This window comes from Pieris napi, chromosome 3, assembly GCF_905475465.1.
Source record: "Pieris napi chromosome 3, ilPieNapi1.2, whole genome shotgun sequence".
NCBI classification, from domain to species: domain Eukaryota; kingdom Metazoa; phylum Arthropoda; class Insecta; order Lepidoptera; family Pieridae; genus Pieris; species Pieris napi.
The window spans coordinates 2,240,462-2,261,425 of NC_062236.1; the positions used below are offsets into that span (position 1 = coordinate 2,240,462).

The 20,964-nt window shown below is 34.6% G+C and overlaps 1 protein-coding gene across 2 annotated transcripts in view; it reads right to left on the bottom strand.

The window, feature by feature from the left end:
* LOC125063344 (nuclear factor NF-kappa-B p110 subunit) overlaps positions 1-20,964 on the bottom strand; it is a 32,609-nt gene that overhangs the window by 4,881 nt on the left and 6,764 nt on the right. The window contains exons 5-20 of one of the 2 annotated variants that reach the window (XM_047669753.1): positions 19,577-19,709; positions 16,966-17,070; positions 16,099-16,216; positions 14,982-15,148; positions 13,383-13,435; positions 12,716-12,772; positions 11,881-12,109; positions 9,768-9,811; positions 9,426-9,482; positions 8,812-8,931; positions 5,672-5,781; positions 4,094-4,269; positions 3,649-3,786; positions 2,248-2,432; positions 1,163-1,273; positions 18-174 (exon numbers count right to left, since the gene is read on the bottom strand). In XM_047669753.1, the coding sequence (XP_047525709.1) occupies positions 18-174; positions 1,163-1,273; positions 2,248-2,432; positions 3,649-3,786; positions 4,094-4,269; positions 5,672-5,781; positions 8,812-8,931; positions 9,426-9,482; positions 9,768-9,811; positions 11,881-12,109; positions 12,716-12,772; positions 13,383-13,435; positions 14,982-15,148; positions 16,099-16,216; positions 16,966-17,070; positions 19,577-19,709 (1,960 nt within the window). The remainder of the gene's footprint in view (positions 1-17; positions 175-1,162; positions 1,274-2,247; positions 2,433-3,648; positions 3,787-4,093; positions 4,270-5,671; positions 5,782-8,811; positions 8,932-9,425; positions 9,483-9,767; positions 9,812-11,880; positions 12,110-12,715; positions 12,773-13,382; positions 13,436-14,981; positions 15,149-16,098; positions 16,217-16,965; positions 17,071-19,576; positions 19,710-20,964) is intronic. The other variant, XM_047669752.1, reaches the window with a different exon arrangement.

Here is a 20,964-nt window from a genome sequence, read left to right on the forward strand (position 1 = left end):
TTATAATCTGGCCATGCTCACCCCTTCATCAGCGGATTCATAATCCTCCGGTTCCGATTTGATGTCATCCTCGGAACACGTTGCATACTGACGTAACAACTGCATCAGTTCTGGCTTATTCTTCGCCAGTTTGAAGGCCATGGCACCTGACGTATCGCATTTCGTGGGGTCCGCCTAATAAAAAGATATTTAATGGTATAATTAAATTTTATGGACTCATACTAGTGTAATAATTAAATAACCTCAATCAAATTTAGTAGTTTTCTGGCCTCATTCTAGTGTAGAAATAAAATAACCTCAATCAAATTTAGTAGTTTTCAGGCCTCATTCTAGTGTAGTAATTAAATAACCTTAATCAAGTTTAGTAGTTTTCAGGCCTCATTCTAGTGTAGTAATTAAATAACCTCAATCAAATTTAGTAGTTTTCAGACCTCATTTTAGTGTAGTAATTAAATAACTTCAATCAAATTTAGTAGTTTTCTGCCTCATTCTAGTGTAGTAATTAAATAACCTCAATCAAATTTAGTAGTTTTCAGACCTCATTCCAGTGTAGTAATTAAATAACTTCAATCAAATTTAGTAGTTTTCTGCCTCATTCTAGTGTAGTAATTAAATAACCTCAATCAAATTTAGTTGTTTTCTGGCCTCATTCTAGTGTAGAAATAAAATAACCTCAATCAAATTTAGTAGTTTTCTGGCCTCATTCTAGTGTGGAAATAAAATAACCTCAATCAAATTTAGTAGTTTTCAGGCCTCATTCCAGTGTAGTAATTAAATAACCTCAATCAAATTTAGTAGTTTTCTGGCCTCATTCTAGTGTAGAAATAAAATAACCTCAATCATATTTAGTAGTTTTCAAGCCTCATTCCAGTGTAGTAATTAAATAACCTCAATCAAATTTAGTAGTTTTCTGGCCTCATTCTAGTGTAGAAATAAAATAACCTCAATCAAATTTAGTAGTTTTCAGGCCTCATTCCAGTGTAGTAATTAAATAACTTCAATCAAATTTAGTAGTTTTCGGGCCTCATTCTAGTTTGAAATATTTTATGATTATAATATTGTGAGCAATTTTTTGACACTGACACATCTTTTGTCAGTGCCTGTTTAGGCTGCCAAAATATTTTATAGTTTATTGATTAAAATAGGATAAATAATTGTTTACCTTGTTATCTAACAATGTTTTTGCTATCTGCAGCGAGTGAGGTCCGAGAAGCGAATCGCATACATCTTGAAGCGCCGTGTGACCACGCCCATCTACGGTGTCAATATCGCTCTGAAAATAGTACATTACATATAACATTCAGGGTCTGGTTCACAATATACGGATAAGTTCCACATAAGTTCCAAATTAGCTATTTATTACTTATTGGTAGGATAAACACTATTGTTGCGTTTCACGACTGTCAGATAGCGCTATTCGTCACATAAAGTCCGTCATAAGTTATGAGTCCGATGAATGTCAAATAGCACAATTTATCTTCCAAATAATTTATGTGTTGCATAGATGTTTGGTACTTTATCCATACATTGTGAAACAGACCCTAAGTAACTGAAAACTTCCGATTTCAAGCGGTTCTTTCTCAATCTCAATATTCCACATTTATAAAAAAGTAGAGAAAATAATCACAAATTTACGGCCAATATTAAACGCATTCAACACAATTAAAAACCCAATAACAACCGTGCGTTCTCTTGGAAACTCCGATGTTATTTATAGACAACGTATGGGTGACGTCACCAATGCTACATTACGGCCGTTACATAACGGCACCGCTTTTCTAGGAAACCTAAGCTTTAAGAGATCGACTGACGTGAGGAGAAAGTAAGGTTGTTGATGCATGGAGAGAAATGATGACGAGGATATAGCACAGGATATGTCAGCAATATAGGATCTTATAATAAGTTGTAACAGTTTGAATAGCGGCTTTCCACTGATGGATTTTTATGTACGCATTTATTTCTACGTGAAAGAAAAGATCTTGAGCAAACAGATATATCTTAGAAATATCGATAGCCTGTGTAGCACATAGAAGACCTGCATATAGAGAGAATAATCATCAAGAAACTTAATACATAAATCTGACGCCCGACAAGGCTTGTAGAGCTTTGCAGCGCTTGCAGTACAAATAATGCCCGGCCCGGCAATCATGTAAAGAAAATAAACTTTAAAGTATTTCTTTAAAATAAATTAATTTATCAATTTAAATTCAAACAAATTCCAATTATTATTAACAGAATATAACTTACCGGTTTCATATATTCCACTAAGCACTTGACTACTTCCAGCCCACTGCTAGTATTCGACGCCGCTAAATGCAGCGGTGTACGTCCCTCGCTGTCCCGTACTGTGCTGATGGCTCCCGCTTTAAGCAGCAATCTAGCGCTCTTCTCACAGCCGTATATAGCGCTTAAATGCAGCGCTGTTTGCTTATCTATAAATAATGGTAATGATAAGGTATAGTTAATAATTCGGGGGTATACAGGAATTATTGCTGCAGAGTTTGACACAAAGATGTTTATGTCTGTAGTTTTCTTTTTGAAGTTATACTTCTTTTGGCGTGTTAAGGAAAAATGGGAGTAAATTTTTCTATTGTTAGTGTCGTTTTTTCTACAAACAGAATAAGGCGAAAGATAAAAAAAATTAAAAAGATTTTTTCTTATTACGCCAAAGAAGTACGTCTAATGCGTGTACATAAGTACACACACGTTTTTTTAATTATATATTATGCTATTATGTAATTTAAAGTGTAGATCTTTGTAACGGAATTAGAGGATAATAAAGCTATGGGATGGTAGACGAGATGGAAGACACAAGCGTCAAAGGTCAGCTTAAAGAAACTGTTTTTGATTTACCTTATTTAATTTGTTTATACTACAAAGTGATACTCGCCACTCATGAACACTTACCAAAATGCTTGCAAGGATGTTGCTGGTCTTTCAAGAAATGAAGAACCCTAAGGCGAATTTTATTAAGTCCTTTTATTTTTAGAGATATAATAATTTTATTTTTATAAAAGTAGGGAGTTTTTAATTATTCTTATATAATTTTTTACCCTTTAATCTAAAAAATATAGTAATTTTTATCAGAGATTTTGGGGTTCAATAATTCGTTTACTAAATTTATATTTTGAATAAGTTTTAAGTGAGCAGCTGGTTCCACATACAAGTGGTGTGCGGCAAAACTGCCTTAAAAACGCTCAGTTGTGGAACGGCGGACGTCGAGGTGATACGGGTGGAATTTCGTATTCTGCCTCGATGTACGATGATGAAACTAATGCCGGCCATACACACTACGGTCTACAGAAGAGGTAATCTGTGCAGGTATGCCTGCGCAGGTCAACCGAACAATGGTAGCGTGTATGGGGACGTTCCGGTGTATCGGAGCGTACACAGGTACACCGTACGGTGTCACTCGAAAGAATCGATTTTCGATCTTGCGCCGGTCGCCTGCGCAGGTTCAAAAACCTGCACAGGCCTATTCCCACACACATTCCGGTCTACCTGCGCAGGCATACCTGCACAGGTGGACCTCTCCGTAGTGTGTATGGCCGGCATAAGTTAACTGAATATTTTGTTAGTCGTGTATTGTTTGTGTGTTATTAAAAACTGCGCACTGATAAATAATACCAACATGTATATGGTTCTTACCGTAATTAAATGCATTAATATTAACAGACACATTTGCGGTTTCGATTTCGTTAAGTAGTGGCACAAGACAATTGCGGCAAATCACTGCGTAGTGAATCGCGTTGTTGCCCTCCTCATCTTCCAACATCGGGTTGCAACCTGTAAAAGAACATTTTTAAGAATATCAATTACTAGCTGTGCTCTCCGATTCCCGCATTAATTTGGTCATAGCACGATATAATATTTTTATTAGACGTATAGTATAGCGGGCTTATAAGAATGAAAATGTATAAGAATAGAATTAACTATAACAAAGCATGCCCTCTCACAACATTGCTGTGCATAACCAAGGTCCTTATTGTAATAAAACGTGTCACGTGTAAAATATGAACATAAGTAATGCATAAAAAAAAAAAAGATTTAAGTTTGAAATTATGTTCTAAAAACCAGAACAAAATTAACTTACCATTTGAAATGAGAAACGGTATTAGATTTTCTCGATTATTGATGATTGCCAGATGGAGTACTGTTTGCATCCGGTCATTCTGAATGTTCAGCAAACTAGTAATTTTTAAGTCATGAATCAGTTTGACTATGAATTGCAAACTGGGCTGGTTACTGCATAATGTCATATGTAAAAATCTGCAATCAATAAATTGGATTTTTATTTTCAACCTTTAATGTAAAATGATCTCATAATGGGTTCTGACAGCGCGGCCACCCGATGCGGTAACATACGGGCGTTGCGGTGTGGCAATATATTTTACCCCTCCCCGCCTCGTCTTGCACGTCACAACTCCGGCGGGCTTGCGGTGCGACGCGTCGCAAAAAAACAAAAAAAAAGTCATGACATCATACAAATTTGAAATTGCTATATGTCCGAAACTACTAGTTAATTAAAAAAAACTCAAAGAATAAAAACGTTTTAAATATATGTCTAGATACCAAAAATATTCATTTTATCTCTTAAGACCAAACTTTGAAATCCCAGCCCACTGTGCGACGCCGCGCGGCGGCGCAACGCGTCTTGTGTCATGGTATAGTAATTTGTATGTAGGATGACGTTGCGGCGCCGTTACCGCATTGTGTGGCCGCGCACTGAATCAGTTCTTTAGTCAACGAATTATCGTAATTTAGATTTTATAGAAATATACTTGGGCTCCAAGAAAAACACTCCGCTGGACTTAGTGGATCGGAATGTCAAGAAAGCGTGTCTGGGAATACCATACCCAGATATACCTGGAAAGACGTCGTAGAGGCCGGGCGAGGTTCAAGCGCAAGATCGTCGATAAGGACGTTCTCTTCTTTCAGAAGATTTTTAGTAAGGGTCGAAGTGCCAACGGAGTAAATAAGAAAATAATTCTTACTTAACGAATAAATATAATTGTTACACCTCATAATGTTTAGTTTAAATCGACTGTGAGCGATTTAAAGAAAGAAATCAAAATACCAGCAGTCTGTCCCGTTTTCACACGGCTGGATATTTGGTTAAAATTTATATTCTATAGTCCATGATCATCATAATGTATCAAGTGGTAAAGGAAATTTTCAAATCGGTTCAGTAGTTTTGAAACCTATTCAATGCAACAACAATCAAATCTTTCTTCATTATCATTCAGCTTCCGTGTATTTTGGCAAGATTTTAGCGACCTTTTAAACAATAAAAAAAAATACATTAAATGCTTCTAATTTTACATTTATTGCCAGTTCTCAAATCAAGGGCGTAGAACTGAAGAGAAGATCTGGCAACAAACTCTCCGAGACTCTTTGTAAGGAGCTGCAACCATTACACCATGTTCCACAAGACGTCTTAAGTAATAAATAATGATAAAATAAATTAAAAAACAAAGATTTGTCCTCTATCAGCAGGAGGCATGGTGAAATAGGAGCACGCACTTACATTCTCGTGGGAACAATAAGCAAATACATAATCGATCGTACTACAGATTAACATTAAGCCATTATACACCTAAACCTTCCCTTAATGACGCTAATGGTAAACATGTTTTGAGTGATTTACAAGGGATTTTTAATAAATACTTACGCATCTCCATTGTCAAGTCTCAGATCGAAGAGTCTTCTGAGTTTCTCCTTTAAAATTTGGCGTTTTGTGGTATTTTTACTTTTTATTATTTCGCAAAGTTCTTTTACCAACTGAAACATAAAATCACAAATATATTTCATTCACTCGCGTGCTTGAGACGATGAAGATTAATGGGATGATGATAAATTCGGTAAGTTTGCTGGCTGGGAACCAATAGATTTTTGTAAGGGAAACTGTAGATAGTGGGTATTTGTGAGAAACCGTTTCGGTAGAATGATCAAAGAAAAAAATGCAATCTGATACCTAATTCAGTAAAGGGTTTCTTATAGACAAACGGGCAAGAGGCTCTCCTGATGGTAAGTGATACCGCCGCCCATGGACACTCACATTGCATTTAAGAATTGGTACGCTCTTTTCTTGAAGGACCCTAAGTCAAACCGGTTCGGAAATACTTCACTAGGCAGCTGGTTTCACATAGGTTTTAAAATTAAATATTTTTTAATCATATACATATATGTCGCAGCCAGCTTAATTAGGCATTCAATTAACAGCCTATGCATTAGCCAGGAAATTTATTAAACGATCTGACAAACGCTGCGGCTGAACATCTTTCAGGCCGCTAGTTAAAAGACTAGGCTGTTAATTGAACGGCTAATTAAGCTAGTTGGCTGCGACATATGTATAGTATATAGGTATCGTATTTATACCTATAGACTAAAGCTTTAAAGAAAACAAAAGAACTCAATATTCAATGCAATGTTTACAGAACTTAACGTTTCTAGTAAGTACTAGAAAGCAAATTAAGTTTACAGATTACTTTGTTACGATTAGTATTGTTACGAAGACGGGTTGACTGCAATGTTTCTAGATTTTTCCACTAGTTCGAACTTTTCAGCAGGCTGAAATGTTATTTCCGTCCGTTTCAGGAGAGGGTCAATTAATAGAATAATGATATGGAATAAAATAAAATAAAATATACGAAAATTTTTATTTGTATAATTCCACCCTAGTTTTGAGAAGGCTGCAACATTGTTTCAGACAGTTTCAGAACATGGGTAGAGGTACAGTTGTCAGGAAACCCGCTTTCAGTACTAATCATACCATTTTGATGAAGGAATATTCTAGACCGAATTCTCTAGGTGTCGGACAAGGACGGGATGATACGCGAGGGAGAGAGAAAATCGGAACCTTCTCGAAGCCAGACTGAAAACTCTAGAACGCCGTATGACAAGGACGGAGCAATGTGCGAAAGAGATAAAGAGTACGTACGCTCTAGAATAGTGCAATCGCTACTCAGTAGCAATCCTGCTTAGAGAGTTCTCGAACATCGATATATAAGCGAGCCGAAACGCGACCAATTTACTCAGTTTCGAGTGCAATACCAATAACACGGAAGAGATAGGGTGCGAATAGTGAAGACAAGTGATAAAGTAGTGTGTTAAGTGCGCGTAATAGTTCATTTCTGTGTGTAATTTCCGTTTTTTTTTAGTGTAAACTAATTCCTCGTTAATTTATTCAAAAATAAACCCTTGAAGAGATCTACGACATTTTCAATCCGATCCCCTAGCTCGTAACAATATTATAAGCCTATAGAAATGTTGCCATATTAAAATTTCCCTAGATTTTATAGTATAGAATTATAGAGGGTGAGAATATAAAACGCAACAATGGGATTTCCATTCTGTTCTATTGTGATTGGACAACATAATGTCGACAAAATACGTCTTTACATTACGTTTACGGAGACATTTTCCACCCATAAATCATTGGAAAATAATTTTTTCAATAACTATACATTTTTAAGTGTAATTATTATTAATAAAGTAATTTTCTTTATTGCAGCTCGGAAGAGTCTGGTAACCCTTCGACACAGGGACATTCTAGTTGACCGTGTCAATTGCAACAATATAAGGTTTTATTATTATTACATCCGTTTGTCCAGACACAATCGAACATTTCGTCGTTCCTTTTATATTATCACCCAGTTTGCCCATATCATTATAAACAAGCTACTATATTCTATCGGTATCCCAAACCTTATATGGACTTGATGATAAAAACGGTACACACATCACAGATAGTTAACCATGATTTGCAATTATCCTTAGGAAATAAAAACCATAAGTAGTACAAATTCCTAACTCTAGCAACAAATAAAAACCGACTCAAAATTTTAATATATATCAAAATGGTGAATCGGAGATTTTTTGTTCTAACGTTCACAATTTGCTTACTGTGACAAAGGTGCGGTCTTTATGCGTTATGACAGGAATTAACAATTATTCTTCATTATTTAAACTGTTACGTCATTAATGATCAGTATGTAGTACGTACGTACGATCTTTAGTACGTTGCAAAAAAGTGTACCCCGAAAGAATTAATTATTAATATTAACAAATTATAATACAAATATTTTTTTAGAATGCCTTATGAACTTTACTTTCAAATACGATTAATATTTTAATAGTAATAATTTAAAGACAATTTTAGGATGTTGCTGACTTGCAATTGTTTGTCTATTATCCGACCATAGGACTCAATGGTCATGTTAATAAAAAAGGTTATTTATTATCTGTAACAATGTAACTGTCAAAGTCAACTGTTAGTTTTTTACAATTCTGCAAACCAATAGCTTATCAAATGGCCCTACAGATATCATTATCAAATTATAAAATAATAAAAAAAACGATTTAAAAATATAGAATCTATCTTAAATTTAAATGTCAAAATTTACTTAGATATCTATTCTATACATCGATTTTAGTTTCCGACAAATTGTGGAGAAAACAAGAAATTTAGCACCCGTGGTTGGAAGTCTAAACAGTTAACAAACATATAATATAATCTTACAAAAAAAACCTAACCTAATCCAACCCAGCAATCATGTCACAATACGTCAAATAACACGAGTAAATATCAACTAAAATAGCTTCTAATAAACATAATTTCGTTTGCTGTACATATATGGTCACGGAAGACCGAAAGTGTCATCCATCTTCAGTCACCCGTGACCAAAAAATCTGCAAAGCAAACGATGTGATAGACAAAAAAATATACTTTACAAACCCTATTATACTACTTATGGTTAATTCGTTAAGTTTAAAGGCAATCCATACCTAACTATAAGCAATGTGATTTACCATTTTAACTTCCTTCCCATCTTCAGTGCTGTAGACCGCTGAATACTCAGTTTTGTTCCGAATACTTTCATGACTCTTCTTTGCAGGATCATCTTTGATATCGCATTTGTTTCGGACAACCTGAAATAGTGGTTTTACTAATTTTATCGATCGTTATAAAATAAAATCCGTCTGTATGAACCAAAAACTTTTTACAAAAAGTAGCGGAGAGCTTTTTGCCAGTTCTCGCCCGTTCTACGCTTTATTTTAGGAACTGGTATACTAAATTCACCCGTCCATTTTTTTAAAATATTGACGTTCACAAGTACCAAACGATGCTAACCTACAACTGTACTTTTGACAGTTAACAGATGTCAGTTGGCATTTGACAGATAATTAATTCGTGATATTTAATGTTGTTGTTTATTTTTCCATTTTATACCATATAAATACAATTGAAAGTGAATATTTCAATTTATTTTAGTTTCTTGGTTGACAGTATTATATTCTTTTATTATTTAATCTGAAAACGCTGTCTTGTAACCTCAAATTTCTAATGAGTTAGTAACTTTGTTTTAGTGGCATCAATAAGCGTAATTTACACTTTCTATTATTAGATAGATTAAGGTGCTCACCGGTCGTGCGGAATCAGCCACTAATGAAGCGCTTCTGATAAATGACATCCCATGAATCTGAAGAAAAAAGACAGTTTAAATAAGCTTATTTAAAAAAAAAAGGTTTCTATGCAACGCCCAAATTTATATGAACCTTTTTTAATCGATCGATTTTTTTATAAATTTAAAGCAGAATTTGTTAAACTGAGACTTACAGTCGACCGTTAATTAACCTGGCTTTATTATCATTGTTTTAAATGAAGAGTACTACATTGAAATAAATTTAAACTCGACGTTTTGATTAGTCTTACAGTCTGGTACAGAATAAACATTTAGTTTTAATAAAAAGTAAAATCTACTTACATCTCCCGGCTGGCTCAGGTGTTCGTCAAATGACCGGAAGTATTCTGGAACAGAGAAAATACATATACAATTTATTTCCTATACTAACTAATATTATAAATAGGAAAGGTTTATGTTTGTAAGGAATAACTTCAAAAATTATTGCACCGATTTCCATTAATTCACATAGGCCACTATATGACTCGGTCCTGTGCTCGATCTAACAGAGCTTTTAGTTGTTAAAAACCAGAACGAAATATCGATGACTGGAGACGCGTGACGTAATCTGGATTTTTTCGTCTGAAACGATTCCAGCTCTCCCGATTATTATGATATACTCTCGAGAGATTCATAATTCAGACTACATAATTTGTTATTTACATACTATTATTATAATAATCTCGAAGAGTGTTGACATTCTGTGACTGCGAGTGTAACCTGTGCTGTGTGCTGGATGCAAAATAATGTCTCTATGCACAGAACATTATTACACATAACAGCTGACATTTGTCAGAATCTGTGAGTTGAACTGTAGACCCAAAGTAAAAATGTGCCATGCCCATTTCTAAGGCTCATCTTGTTTAATATTGGTTGTCTAATATAATTCTTGTTGATATAATTTATTTTTTGTTTCAATCATTTTAAGTACCCCGCGAGTGGTAGATTACTGATCACTGCAATCATATTCTTATTACCTTGCCTAAAGGGACTCCTTTTAATAATATATTTTAGTTTATGTTAAGGTTAGTTTTATTTTCTTTCAATGTGTATATATAGTATTACATTTTAGTAAATAAATAGAAGCGTAATCCAAATGTTAGCAATCATTACAATATTCTTAACGTAATAATAATAATTAAATAAAAAATATTCTTATTGCATACATAATTGCTAGTTTAGGAACTAATAATGAAGGACAAATAGCCACTAGTCTTAATGTCTGTTCACAGGAACATATAACACAATATTAAAAAATCATATCATTCATTTCAGTATGTTACAAAATACATTGCATAATCTACAAATTTATTATAATTATAATACAATGATTATTATTAGTGCCTCATCACGCGACTCTCAACCTCATCAGTCGGATCTCGTGGTGCAACAATAGATGAAGTGAAGCCATAAAGTAAAAAAAAAACATCTCAAGCAGCTATGCTCCATCTAAAGATCGACAATCATCAGAAGGTGAATCACCTACCCACTACGTCTATAAAAAAAATCATAGGCCGAAAACAAATTTCTGCCTATGATTTTTATGACAAAAAAATGTTTGAAGAACATTATATCTCATTACAAAAAAATTATTTTTATTTACTTGAGAAACTTAATATAATATACGAACGAAATACGCGTCGCCATCATCCCAATTTTAGTCTACTAGGCTCATTCAAATATGTATCTTTGATGTCCTTTCGAATTGATTAAACTAGAATTTTAGAGAGTAATTGATTAAATAATTGCACACCCTCATACTTAATAGACTTCTTTAAATAATTTGTACGCGGCTTCGGCAAGATAAGCAAACTCGCTCGACGATTATTTCATGTAGTTGGTGTATTTAATTTTTTTAAATAATATGCTACTATGGAGAGAGTTATTTAATTTTTGAAGTTATCCTTCTTTAGGCGCGTTATGAAAAATTGATGAGAGTGAAATTTTACGATGCGCGCGCACCGTGACACAAAATTAACAGAATGAAGTTGCCCACGGAAGATGCTACGTCATTGGACATAATTTAAAAACAACAAAATATTTAAATATTTATTTATTTGATTTTTCAAATGTAAACTGAACTTTATTGACTATAATGACTCCTTTTCCAGTCTTTGATCATTTTTTCATTTTCATTTGTAATTAATTATTTGCATGCAATCAAAAACTATTTTTAATAATGCCAAAGAAGTTTAACTTCTTACGAGCGTACATAAGTACACGCACCCTTTTTTATTAAGATACAGGTGCTATATGTATATGTTATACGTAGTTGTTTAATCGTCATAATTTTGGTTTCTTGGTAGATCTTATTAGTTATTTAACAAGTTAGTTAAGTAAGTTAAGTAACAACGAAGTTACAATTACAATTATAAGTTGCATTAATAATTTCGAAGTCTATAATTTTCTGACTTACCACTTAAGTCCGAATCCAAAAATCGTTTGCGTTCTTCAGACGGTATGTGAGGACAGTCTTCAAGCAGGCGGTTCATTTCAGTCGAGTCGAGTTGTATGACTGGTGGAGGCGGCACATTTGGTTGGCCCAGCATAGGACTCTCGTAGTGCGGCGCTGCCGGCTGAGACACGTTGTATAGGAGTGCGTCTCCCATCATAACATCCAAGTTTGATGGAGGGGTGGGTGGTACCTGGGGATATAAGAATTCAGTACTGGAAAGACATTTTCATATATTGCAATTGTGGGAAATTGCGTTTAAAGATTTTGAGTTTTTTCACTCCAGCTCGTTTTTTTTTATAAAATGTGTTTTATTAAAGTTATGTTTATGACACAGATTTGTTCATGTGACATGTCGCTATAGGGAGCTGTGAAAATTAATTTCAATAACTTATATATTTATTAAAAATAATGTAAGTTGGGCCCGTATAGCACAAAAATATCATAAAAATGATGTAATATACCGAATCAGTCATTAATAATTGTAAGGGCTTTTGGCAATATCTATCTAATTTTTGTCATAGAAGGGTACAAATCCAAATTGGGCAACGTTTGAACGTCTAACTTTTTTTAATATGGACACTACTAATAAGTAACTTAGTAATAATAAAGTAAATAGTTGCAGTAAAATAAGGGGATTCACGGCAGGTGTGAGAGAGAGACGCAAATATGTTTACCGAGTTTTTATATTTCTTTTACTTTCTCTCTCAGCGGTAACTAGAATTCGATTTTCTGTATCATGCATGCATGCATGCATGGCCTTGGTATCTATACATTAAAATGAGGTTAAAATACTTACATAACTGATTTTCGGCAAAACTGGAATTTCATTTATTTCCATTTCCTTGTTCGGCTGCTGTAATATGAAAAGCTGTGATTAACGCCACAATATGTGACGTAAGCTACGAGTACGTCGTACGTCAAAACCCCTTCAATACAAATATCTACAACCCGTCTCAAAATGTAATATCGCCATATAAAAATTTCATTGTTTCTTTAATCAATACAAAAGTACATTATATGTGTTGACAGAATCGAAGTTTGACGATTTGTCGCCATTTATGTGAAATGGCAGGTCTTTCATTTCGTCTGAGAAATCCTTGACTTCAAACAATCATTAAAATGTAATGGCTCGGTGATTTTTTTTAATCACACTTTATTATAATTATATGATTTTTAATTTTTCATAGTTAAAAAATATTTTAGACATGGTTTAAGAAACATAGCAACGATAGTAGTTGATAGTTCCTTAAGTTTTGACCGACTTCAAAAAGGAGGTTACCAGTTTTCGAATTGGATAATATTTGTGTTAAATTTTGTATATACGCCGATTCTCGAACAGTCATGTTATCCAAATCGGATTTGTTTTTGAAATGTATCCACTTCTCGAGGGGATAACATAAATAAATAATATATATTGCTATTTAAATTCGGTTCAAAGTTATTATAGTTGTTATTATACTTACGTTAACAAAGTCGATTGTCAGCGGCAAATCGCTGATGCTTTTAATTGAGCCACCTGTAAGATAAAAAATGTTAAATTAATGTTAGATTTGGTCGTGGGGTTCGATTTTCGGTCGGATCAAAACAGCGCAATTTGATCCTCGCGTCTAGTATGTTCACGATAGGCTATTTGACAAGATTTTAAAAACGATTTCAGATTATTTATTAGTGACTCACAAATCGATGTAATTCTGTTGTTTATTGGGTTTAAAATTCCAAATTAAACGTTACTGAATGCAAACGCCAAAACGATTCTTTAAGCAAGATGGCGTCGCACGCGGGGTGTACGTTCTTCAACGTACGTACGCTGAAGCGTACTATGGCTGTCAACGTCAAGTTTTTTACGAATTAATTATCATATTTTAATAACACTGACACTGCGATTATGTTACTGGGGGCTTAGGGAGGTCATGAAAAACACAGAAATAAAAATAAACGTCAAATCAAAGCTGTATAACACCTGCATACTTCCAGTCTTAACAAACGGCTGCCAAACTTGGGCACTTACTAAAATGCAAACCAGGAAACTGACGACATGCCAGACGGCGATCGAAAGATGCTAAATATCAGGGAGTCCGATAGAATGAATATTAAAATCATAAGAATCCACACCAAAATTGGAGAAGTCATAACGAGGATACGAAGATTGAAATAGAAATGGGCTGGTCATATAATAAGAGTTAAAGAAAAGTGGAACAAAAATATCATATAATGGTACCCAAGAAATAAGAGAAGAAAACGAGATAGACAGTTTCGAAGGTGGGAAGACGAAATAAAATCCGTAACTGGGAAAATATGGACAAGGAAAGCTCAGAACAGAGCAGAGTGGAAAGAAATGGAGGCGGCCTTTGCCAAAGTTGGGCAAACAGGTGTCACCGACTCACTAGAGACAAAGTTTTAAGATTAAAATGATGTAAAATTTTCTGTCTGAATAAAGGCTTATATTATTATTAATAACACTGACGCACATATATTAAATTTCGGCCAAAAACAGTCTTTAGTGAAATTTAACTCAAGGATTAGGATTAAACAAGCGAAGACATTTTATTTACAAGAATACGTCATCGATTTGACTTATCTGTGACCGATTATTATTATTATCATTGATAAATTAATGATTATTTACAAGACATTCTACTCCATAACGCTTTAAAAGCTATATTTTATACAGATAACTCTCAATAATACTTTATTTCTATACTGTAAATACGAATACGAACCAATTGCGTATTTGTGCAGTCTTTTAATATTAAAAAATTTCATATTTTGAATGGTTTATATTTAATCATTGATTTTAGTATTCGCACTGCTACTTCGAATAGTTAATGAATATTATATGGAAATGAATTTAGATTTATTTGCCATTCTCTGTGTTCAAGTATTCTCTTATGAAACGCTAAACTAAAAGAATGGATAAATACTTTACAACTTTAATTGTAAAGTTCAGTATAATACGTTTTGGAGTTACGCGTTTTGACAGAGCACATTATTTTAACAAAGTTTAGTCACGAAGCAACAATATGTTTTGAATTTTTTAACTTTTCATTCCTAGTAATGAGTACCTGAGCTAATAGAAGAGTAAGAAGACTCAGCCTTTCTTTTCTTCTCTCTGCTGCAGAAGTCAGCTATGTAGTGGAACTCTTTGGGTTCGCTGGTACGACCATCGGACGGTCGCAGCAACTCGAAGAATACTTTCACGTTTTTCGAAGTTGGACGATATGCTGGTGTTCTGAAAACATCACGAATTCAAATGTGACGTATCTTACAAATGTTATGTACCTACCTATAGTTATTCAAGTCACATTAATGACGTCAAGTAAAAATTATCTTCTATGGTTAGGCGAGCGTTCAAGTATTACGTCACACAATTTTTGGAGATTATTGAGATAATTGCACTGCTGCTACACGGATGTATGTGATATCTATGTGGGGGTAATATATTTTCATAAGTGCCTTGAAACTATATGTAGGACAATATTTCAATTAATGATTAAAACTAAAATATTTGATTTTGATTTTGTTTTTCGCTGTATTCCAGGAAATCCTCTTGTAGGTTTCGGGGAGATGATTAATTAAAGAATCTGATGCTCGAATACCTAATACTTTATATTTGAGTAAATGGCCCTTAAAAAAAAGATACAGATCTATAGAGAGATTATGTTGAGGTGACACCACACTCTCTCTAGTAATTATTAAGCTATTGCATAGCTTTTATCGCGGGCTTTGAGCGCAGCGACCGAATCAAGAAATTCCGTAACGAAAATAAACCTAACACACGATGACGTAATATAGGTGCGGCCAATACGCGTTAGAGCGGGACTGAACACATACTGCGTCTCAACTCTCACATCGGTCTGGCGTGATCGGTGACGTAGCGCAGGTGCGTTAGAGTGGGACAGAACGCAAACTGCGTATTCACATATCTCAGATGAGACAGACAGACTATAAAGGCGTGTTAGTCTGAGTCTGGTGTATAATAATTAATAATATCAAAGAAAAAACTTGAATTAATATCAAAGAAAAAAATAATAATAATAATTGCATACATTGATAAATAATGCTATGCAACAGCTTTACCGCGGCAGCCCCCGAGTGCCACACTTTTTTTTTCATTTCAGTCTCACCTAAGGAGAGTTTAATAAAATGTATTGAAATAAAATATAATTTGCTTTCACTTACGTAAAGACGATACCGTATTGGTGATGAACATCGCACGTTTGAAAACTGGCGAACTTCTCCCACATCCCATCCCGCTCCCCATCTTCGTTCAATTCAAAGAAACGTATCATAATATTTTCTGCAAGATTATTTATTTATAAGACATTAATAAAACCAGCGAATCATAGGGTAAGATTTAAATAAATGACTTAGCTCTAAGTGTGACTGCAGTACGTCATAAATGCATTGGATTTTCAGTCGTGCTGTGAAGTTATTATAGTGAAGTATCTGGATCTCCAACCTTAAATATGTCAGTCACAGATCTTTTTGCCTAATTATAAACAGATACAGAAACAGTGTTGTAGCGCTACTCACACAGCCCTCTGTGCCTGACACTCTGTAAATTTCCTACGATGTTTTTCATTACCGTATGAGCGAGTGGATAATTCGCACTTGGCTAAATTAATTGGTCGGCGTTCGAACGTACGACATCAGGTAAGCGTCGCCACAACATCCAACACTGCACATAATTAATTACAGATCTAAACTAAATTATCAGCTTCCTGAAGTATTCTCTCGTTTGAAGTTCGTCGTCGAATTTCATAACCGATCTTTAGGTTATTAATCTACCATCACAGACCAAATTACAGCTGTAACGTACTTCGTATTGTAATTACAACCTCCGTCGTTCCACAACTGAGCGTTTTTAAGGCAGTTTTTGGCCAGTATTTCCGAACCAATTCGACCTTCAAGAAGGGCGTACCAATTCTTAAAAGGCCGGCAACGCACTCGCGAGCACTTTGGCATTGTGAGTGTCCATGTGCGGCGGTATCACTTAACATCAGGTGAGCCTCCTGTTGCTCCCTGTTCTATGAAAAATAAACTTACTTTTGCTGACTTTTTCCACAAATATGAAAACCTGGTCTCCCCCCTTGGCCTTGCCAAATCTTTTACTGACTCGGCATATCTTTGGGTCATTGGTTGCTGCACTTTCTGTAACGTAAAGAAAAATTATCTACAACAGCCCATCTTTATACTCTCGTTAATAGAAGATTTTATATTCACGTTCTCTGTTTATGTACGTGAAATTTTCTGTAGAGTATTCATATAAGTTAATTTTTCTAAATTGTTATTGTACATAATAAAAAATGTAAAAGAGTTATTCATCAGTAAGTGTCTAATAACACTACAGTCGCTATTAAGACACTTTGTTCTTGAGTAATATTTTTAATCCTATACATAAATGTCAGTTTTGGACAGTTCGAATTCGTAGAGACATTAATTTTATTTTCAAGAAACCAACGAACAATGTATGCAAGAAGATGCTGTTGAAATTATATCTGTTCGTGGTATGGGTAAGCTTCGTACGTAATATAATACTACGACTTACGTCCAACCTTCATTAGACATTAATTCAATATAAACAACTGGATTTTTGAAGTTATACTTCTTTAGGCGCGTTATGAAAAATTGATGAGAATGAAATTTTACGATGCGCGCGCACCGTGACACAAAATTAACAGAATGAAGTTAGTCGCGCATGTGGGCACGCACGCCGCCTCTGTTTACTGTGTATTTATATTTATCCACATGCTTTGAGTTTCTACATTTAAAACACGTGTTTTCATTATACAAGTGCGAATTTTATATGTGCGTCTGAATTATAATCAGAAGTGATTATAATTCTTGTGGATTGCAATAGCTGCTGTAAATACTGTACCATAAGGTAGAAATTCATTTAGCGCGTGCAAGGTTTCACTCACACATGTGTAAAAGAACGCGTCTCTCGATTCAGAGTTTTTCGTGTTGTGGATTGCAATAGCTGCTGTAAATACTGTACCATAAGGTAGAAATTCATTTAGCGCGTGCAAGGTTTCACTCACACATGTGTAAAAGAACGCGTCTCTCGATTCAGAGTTTTTCGTCTTGTGGATTGCAATAGCTGCTGTAAATACTGTACCATAAGGTAGAAATTCATTTAGCGCGTGCAAGGTTTCACTCACACATGTGTAAAAGAACGCGTCTCTCGATTCAGAGTTTTTCGTCTTGTGGATTGCAATAGCTGCTGTAAATACTGTACCATAAGGTAGAAATTCATTTAGCGCGTGCAAGGTTTCACTCACACATGTGTAAAAGAACGCGTCTCGCGATTCAGAGTATTTCGTGTTGTGGATTGCAATAGCTGCCGTAATTAGTATGGCATAAGGTAGAAATTTATTTAGCGCTTGCAAGGGTTTCACTCACACATGTGTAAAAGAACGCGTCTCGCGATTCAGAGTTTTTCGTCTTGTGGATTGCAATAGCTGCTGTAAATACTGTACCATAAGGTAGAAATTCATTTAGCGCGTGCAAGGTTTCACTCACACATGTGTAAAAGAACGCGTCTCTCGATTCAGAGTTTTTCGTCTTGTGGATTGCAATAGCTGCTGTAAATACTGTACCATAAGGTAGAAATTCATTTAGCGCGTGCAAGGTTTCACTCACACATGTGTAAAAGAACGCGTCTCGCGATTCAGAGTTTTTCGTCTTGTGGATTGCAATAGCTGCTGTAAATACTGTACCATAAGGTAGAAATTCATTTAGCGCGTGCAAGGTTTCACTCACACATGTGTAAAAGAACGCGTCTCTCGATTCAGAGTTTTTCGTCTTGTGGATTGCAATAGCTGCTGTAAATACTGTACCATAAGGTAGAAATTCATTTAGCGCGTGCAAGGTTTCACTCACACATGTGTAAAAGAACGCGTCTCGCGATTCAGAGTATTTCGTGTTGTGGATTGCAATAGCTGCCGTAATTAGTATGGCATAAGGTAGAAATTTATTTAGCGCTTGCAAGGGTTTCACTCACACATGTGTAAAAGAACGCGTCTCGCGATTCAGAGTTTTTCGTCTTGTGGATTGCAATAGCTGCTGTAAATACTGTACCATAAGGTAGAAATTCATTTAGCGCGTGCAAGGTTTCACTCACACATGTGTAAAAGAACGCGTCTCTCGATTCAGAGTTTTTCGTGTTGTGGATTGCAATAGCTGCTGTAAATACTGTACCATAAGGTAGAAATTCATTTAGCGCGTGCAAGGTTTCACTCACACATTTAAAAAGGAACGCGTCTCGCGCTATTTCGTGTTGTGGATTGTAATAGCTGCTGTAAATTGTGTAGGATAAGGTAGAAATTTATTTATCGCTTGCAAGGGATTTGTAAAAGAACGCGTCTCGCGCTTCAGAGTATTTCGTGTTTACTGTTTTGTAATGTGGAAGGAAATAGCTGCCGTATGTAGTGCCGCATAAGGTAGATTCATTTAGCGCTTGCAACGGTTTCGTGAAACGCCTTAGTGCTCTAATGTGGGACTTAGTATTTACAAGTCTCAAGTGAAACCTAGTATTAAAACCTGTGATTTGATATACGCCTCACCTCTATTAAAAATCAGAGTATAGTTAAGTTAGGCTAAGTTTTTCTGAAATTAGTCTAAAGGATCAATAATAGTTATAATATATAATACTTACTCATATTGTGAATGGGATCAGAGAAAATTGGAGGGCACAACAGTTCACCAGAGTTAACATCATGTGCAGTAAACTTGAGCCTCACAATATTCAGGTTAATATTTTTCGTTTCTGCCTCGCAGCGCATGCGCAACTAAAAATAAAAAATAAATACGTACTGAATTTGCCTCTCATGACGTCTGCACTCTAGACGAACTCGTATCAAACTAATGAGCGATTGTTCGTTGTTTTTTAAATGAACGTAGGTATAAAGTTGCCCTCCTTTACATTTAATCATGTTAAATTTTTATATTTTAATGCAACAAATTGTAAATAAATAAATATAAAATTGCTTGACTATAGGATTTGTTATTTTTAACTAGCGGACCCGATACACACATCACACATCATCAAATACACCATTTTCAAACATAGAACATCTAATTGTAAATAATCTGAACTATTCTCGAATCTTCTTAAGCACTCATCGAAATCGGCATACTACATACATTTATTGCATTACAGGTTTGTCTTTGTCGTGGCATTATTAATGATAATATAGGCACGATAAGCTAATAGAAACGAAATAAACACATCAACCGATCAACTTCAAAACGTCTTATTTTCAAATTTGCAATCATAATTAACCATATCACATTACATTTAACAGTTGCGTTTTATACCATTTTTCACAAATGAACGGCTCGACTGATGTTTTGACTGATAATTTGTTTTTCTATATATAGGAAAATTTACATAAATCGGTATTAATAATTATTATTAATTATTTTGTATTGTTCGACAAATACATGTTCTAGATAGACCCCATGAATTTGACAATTTTTTGTCAACTCTACACAGGACATCAGTTTAGGTATAACATTCGATTTGATTTCGTTTATTAAATTAATAATAACATAAACTAACTAAACGATATATGCATAATATCAACCAAGTAGGTTCTTAGTTGAACATAATTTTATTTGGTGATAAATATTAAATTTGTAATTATTGACTCTCTCGTAGACTTAAAAATAATTATCCTTTTTATGTATCTTCAATTAATAATATTTTCATCACATGTCCATTATACAACGATTATTTTTGGATAAAATTCTTTATTATAGTATTGCATGGCAGTTTTTAAGTACTCATTGTTAACGGATTTATTGTTTTGTTTTAGTCAAACCATAAGGCTAGACGCAATAATACGTGACTGAGCTGTGCACTGGTACAATAAAACTAGCGTTGTATAATCTTTATTGCTTTGCACGTAGCTTCAAATGTACTTTTATTTTACTATTGCAAAGTTACACTCAATATATGAAAAACAATTACGACGTTCACAACACAAAAATATTCTTAAACTCTGTTGGCTTCGGACCTAACAGTTTCTCTGGTAAATGTAC